Source organism: Cherax quadricarinatus, chromosome 76, assembly GCF_038502225.1.
Source record: "Cherax quadricarinatus isolate ZL_2023a chromosome 76, ASM3850222v1, whole genome shotgun sequence".
In the NCBI taxonomy this organism is placed as follows: Eukaryota; Metazoa; Arthropoda; class Malacostraca; order Decapoda; family Parastacidae; genus Cherax; species Cherax quadricarinatus.
Window position 1 is genome coordinate 7,784,111 of NC_091367.1, and position 5,000 is coordinate 7,789,110.

Consider the following 5,000-nt stretch of genomic DNA (forward strand, 5'->3'; position numbering starts at 1 on the left):
AACAATTAACCCCAGAGGATTTGCCACCCAGGATAACCCAAAAAAGTCAGTGTCATCGAAGACTGTCTAACTTATTTCCATTGGGGTCCTTAATCTTGTCTCCCAGGATGCAACCCACACCAGTCGACTAACACCCAGGTGAACAGGGAAAAATGCCTGGAACTAGTGCTCATATTGGTGAATTTAAAGCCAGCAAAGGTTGGTTTGAGAGATTTAAGAATCGTAGTGGCATACACAGTGTGATAAGGCCTGTTCTGGAAGAAAATGCCAAACAGGACCTACAGTACTCAGGAGGAAAAGGCACTCCCAGGACACAGTGTCTCATCAGTCATTGCTGCATCTTCAATAAAGGTAAGTGTCATTTATTCTTCATTTAGTAGAGTAGTACATGCACAATATATATTGTGCATGTACTACTCTACTATTGTGCATGTATCCTTCTCTTTGTGTGTAGGAAAATGTATATTTCATGTGGTAAAATTTTTTTTTTCATACTTTTGGGTGTCTTGCACGGATTAATTTGATTTCCATTATTTCTTATGGGGAAAATTCATTCGCATACCGAACGTTTCGCATAACAACCAGCCCTCTTGCACGGATTAAGGTCGCTATGCGGGGGTCCACTGTATATATATATTATATATATATATATATATGTATATATATATATATATATATATATATATATATATATATTTTTTTTTTCAACAAGTCGGCCGTCTCCCATATATATGTTGTGTATCTTTATACGTATATGCTTCCAAGCTGTTGTATTCTGAGCACCTCTGCAAAAGCAGTGATAATGTGTGAGTGTGGTGAAAGTGTTGAATGATGATGAAAGTATTTTCTTTTTGGGGATTTTCTTTCTTTTTTTGGGTCACCCTGCCTCGGTGGGAGACGACCGACTTGTTGAATATATATATATATATATATATATATATATATATATATATATATATATATATATATATATATATATATATATAGAGAGAGAGAGAGAGAGAGAGAGAGAGAGAGAGAGTGAGAGAGAGAGAAATACACAGAGAGAGAGATACACAGGGAGAGAGATATACAGAGAGAGAGATACAGAGAGAGAGATACAGAGAGAGAGAGATACAGAGATAGAGATACAGAGAAAGAGAGATAGAGAGAGAGAGAGATGGAAAACAATAGAGAGAAGGGAGTAGAAACTGAACATACAAGTAATCGTATTATTATTAACATGGTAGCCACCATAACAAATACTTACTTTGTCTCCAAAGGCTCCCACAAGGCTGGCAAGATAAAGGCTCACTAGCACCGTGATCGCTCGATCATATCGATCTCTCTGACCAGTTATCTGTTTGCCATCGAGAAAAAAAACTTGAGTTTGATAACAGACAAACTGTTGACAAGCTTTCAGAAAGTTTTCAATATGTATATTTTTATTTTTTATACATATAGCTTGAAGTGTGACTGATCACTAATAAATAAATAAATAAATAAATAAATAAATAAATAAATGAGAGAGAGAGAGAGAGAGAGAGAGAGAGAGAGAGAGAGAGAGTGTGTGTACACTCACCTAGTTGTACTCACCTAGTTGAGGTTGCAGGGGTCGAGTCTGAGCTCCTGGCCCCGCCTCTTCACTGATCGCTACTAGGTCACTCTCCCTGAACCGTGAGCTTTATCATACCTCTGCTTAGCTTGAGTGTGTGTGTGTGTGTACACTCGTATAATTGTGGTTGCAGGGGTCGAGACTTAGCTCCTGGCCCTGCCTGTTTGTGTGTGTGTGTGCGTGCATGTGTGTGTGTGTGTGTGTGTGCGCGCGTGTGTGTGCGTGTTCGTGCGTGTGCATGTGCATGTGCGTGTGCATGTGTGTGTGTATGTGCGTGTGCATATTAGTTACCATTTTGTCCTAGGCACATGTCGATTAGACACTAGGCCTGTTTTATCGGTGTACTCACCTATTTGAGGTTGCAGGGGTCGAGTCATAGCTCCTGGCCCTGCCTCTTCACTGATTGCTACTAGGTCCTCTCTCTCCCTGCCCCATGAGCTTTATCATACCTCGCCTTAAAACTATGTATGGTTCCCGCCTCCACTACTTCACTTTCTCGGCTATTCCACGGCTTGACTACTCTATGACTGAAGAAATACTTCCTAACATCCCTTTGATTCATCTGAGTCTTCAACTTCCAATTGTGCCCTCTTGTGTCTTTGTCCCATCTCTGGAACATCCCGTCTTTGTCCACCTCGTCTATTCTGCGCAGTATTTTATATGTCGTTATCATGTCTCCCCTGACCCTCCTGGCCTCCAGTGTTGTCAGGCCGATTTCCCTCAACCTTTCTTCATAGGACAATCCCCGTAGCTCTGAGACTAGTCTTGTTGCAAACCTTTGCACTTTCTCTAATTTCTTGACGTGCTTGACTAGGTGTGGATTCCAAACTGGTGCTGCATACTCCAGTATGGGCCTGACGTAAATGGTATACAGAGTCCTCATCCGATTTGATTCTTCTCATTAACTTCACATCATCCGCAAACAAGGACACTTCTGAGTCTATCCCTTCCGTTATGTCATTCACATATACCAAGAACAGCGCAGGTCCTAGGACTGACCCCTGTGGAACCCTGCTTGTCACAGGCGCCCACTCTGACACCTCGTAATGTACCATGACTCGTTGTTGCCTCCCTGTCAGGTATTCTCTGATCTATTGCAGTGCCTTTCCTGTTATGTGTGCCTGATCCTCTAGCTTTTGCAGTAACCTCTTGTGAGGAACTGTGTCGAAGGCCTTCTTGCAGTCCAAAAAAATGCAGTCGATCCACCCCTCTCTCTCTTGTCTTACTTCTGTCACCTTGTCATAAAACTCTAGTAGGTTTGTGACACAGGATTTTCCCTCCCTGAAACCATGCTGGTTGTCAATTATACACTTGTTTCTTTCCAGGTGCTCCACCACTCTCCTCCTGACGATCTTCTCCATGACCTTGCATACTATACACGTTAGTGATACAGGTCTGTAGTTTAGTGCCTCATGTCTGTCTCCCTTTTTAAAAATTGGGACTACATTTGCCATCTTCCATACCTCGGGGAGTTGCCCAGTTTCAAATGATGTGTTGAATCTTTGTTAATGGTACACACAACATCTCTGCTCCCTCTTTAAGGACCCACGGAGAGATGTTGTCTGGTCCCACCGCCTTTGAGGTGTCAAGTTCACATAGCAGCTTCTCCACCTCCTCCTTGGTTATATGTACCTCATCCAGCACTTGCTGGTGCACCCCCCTGCTCTGATTTCCTGGACTCCTACTGGTTTCCACTGTAAATACTTCTTTAAATCTCATGTTGAGCTCCTGACATACCTCCCGGTCGTTTCTTGTGAATTCCCCATCACCCTTCCTCAGTCTGATTACCTGGTCCTTGACTGTTGTTTTCCTCCTGATGTGGCTGTACAACAGCTTCGGGTCAGTCTTGACTTTCGATGCTATGTCATTTTCGTATTGCCGCTGAGCCTCCCTTCTTATCTGTGCATATTCGTTTCTGGCTCTTCGGCTAATCTCTTAATTTTCCTGAGTTCTCTGTCTTCTGTACCTTTTCCATTCTCTAGTACACCTAGTTTTTGCCTCCCTACACCTTTGGGTGAACCAAGGACTTGTTCTGTTCTTCCCATTATTTCTGTTTCCCTTGGGAACAAACCTCTCCTCTGCCTCCTTGCATTTTGTTGCGACATAGTCCATCATTTCTTGTACTGGTTTTCTTGTCAGTTCCCACTCCCACTGAATGTCTTGAAAGAAGTTCCTCAAGACTGAGTAGTTCCCCCTTTTGTAATTTGTTTTTTCCCACCCTATTCCTACTGCTCTCTCCACTTGGAGCTCAACTATGTAGTCGAAGCACACAACCACATGATCACTAGCTCCCAGGGGCCTTTCATATATGATATCCTCGATATCAGAACTACTCAAGGTGAATACAAGGTCCAGTCTTGCTGGTTCATCCTCTCCTCTCTCTCTGGTAGTGTCTCTTAACATGTTGATGCATGAGGTTTTCCAGTACCACATCCATTATCTTGGCTCTCCATGTTTCGGGACCCCCATGGGGCTCCAGGTTTTCCCAGTCAATCTCCTTGCGATTGAAATCACCCATAACTAGTAACTTTGCTCCCCCGTGTGTGCTCTCCTGGCCACCTAGGCTAGTTTGTCGACCATTGCTCTGTTGCTCTCATCGTATTCTTCTCTTGGCCTCCTGCAGTTCTGTGGTGGGTTGTACATTACTGTAATTATCACCTTATGTCCCTCAGACTGGATTGTTCCTACTAAGTAGTCCCTTTTGCCCGTGCCGTCCATTCCTTCCATTTTCTCAAACCCCCACTGGTTTTTAATGAGCAGTGCAACTCCTCCTCCCCCTCTCCTCCCTCTGTCTTTCCTGAGGATTTGATATCCGGATGGAAAGATTGAATCTGTTATTATTCTGGTGAGTTTTGTTTCTGTGAGTGCTATTATGTCTGGGGTTGTCTCCTTGATTCTTTTGTGCCACTCCTCATACTTATTTGTTATTCCATCTGCATTTGTATACCACACCTTCAACTTCTTTTCTAAGATTGTGGTCTGGGAGGTGTATTGGGGTTGGGGAAGTGGGAGACCTGATAAGGAACTATGGGTGGTTGCTGTGGGGGTGGAGTTTGTAATGCAGTGGGTGGGGGCATTGGATGTGGCATGGGTGTTTTGGTTTAGAGTGTTTGGTTGCACTGGGGTTGACCTGGTGGGGAGGCTTCTATAGGAAGTTGTGAGGGAGGCTGTATTTGATCTTCCTGTGTCTGGGATCTGTCTGTTTTCTCCATCCCCTCTCTTTCCTCCTTTCGCCTTTGTACCATCTCTCTCAGTTTCTGCCTTTCTGCTTGTGTTCTGTTGCGGTCGAGATACACCTTCCTGTATGCCGGCATGTCCCTTAATCGTGCTTTCTCCTGCAGGATCCTGTTCCGAGTCGATTCTGCCTTGAAGGTCACTTTCACTGGCCGGGTTCTTTTTTTTACAA

General features: G+C 43.8%; 1 protein-coding gene across 6 annotated transcripts in view; it reads right to left on the reverse strand.

Moving 5' to 3' along the window:
* Positions 1 to 5,000, reverse strand: part of LOC128703559 (BLOC-2 complex member HPS3) — a 90,227-nt gene that overhangs the window by 23,980 nt on the left and 61,247 nt on the right. For 5 of the 6 annotated variants that reach the window (XR_011394137.1, XM_070101245.1, XM_070101244.1 and 2 more), the window contains one exon: positions 1,250 to 1,339. The exons of the other annotated variant lie outside the window; for it this stretch is intronic. Coding sequence is in view for 4 of the 5 variants with exons in the window: in XM_070101245.1 (XP_069957346.1) it covers positions 1,250 to 1,339 (90 nt within the window). In the remaining variant the exon portion in view is untranslated. The remainder of the gene's footprint in view (positions 1 to 1,249; positions 1,340 to 5,000) is intronic. 6 annotated transcript variants of the gene reach the window in all.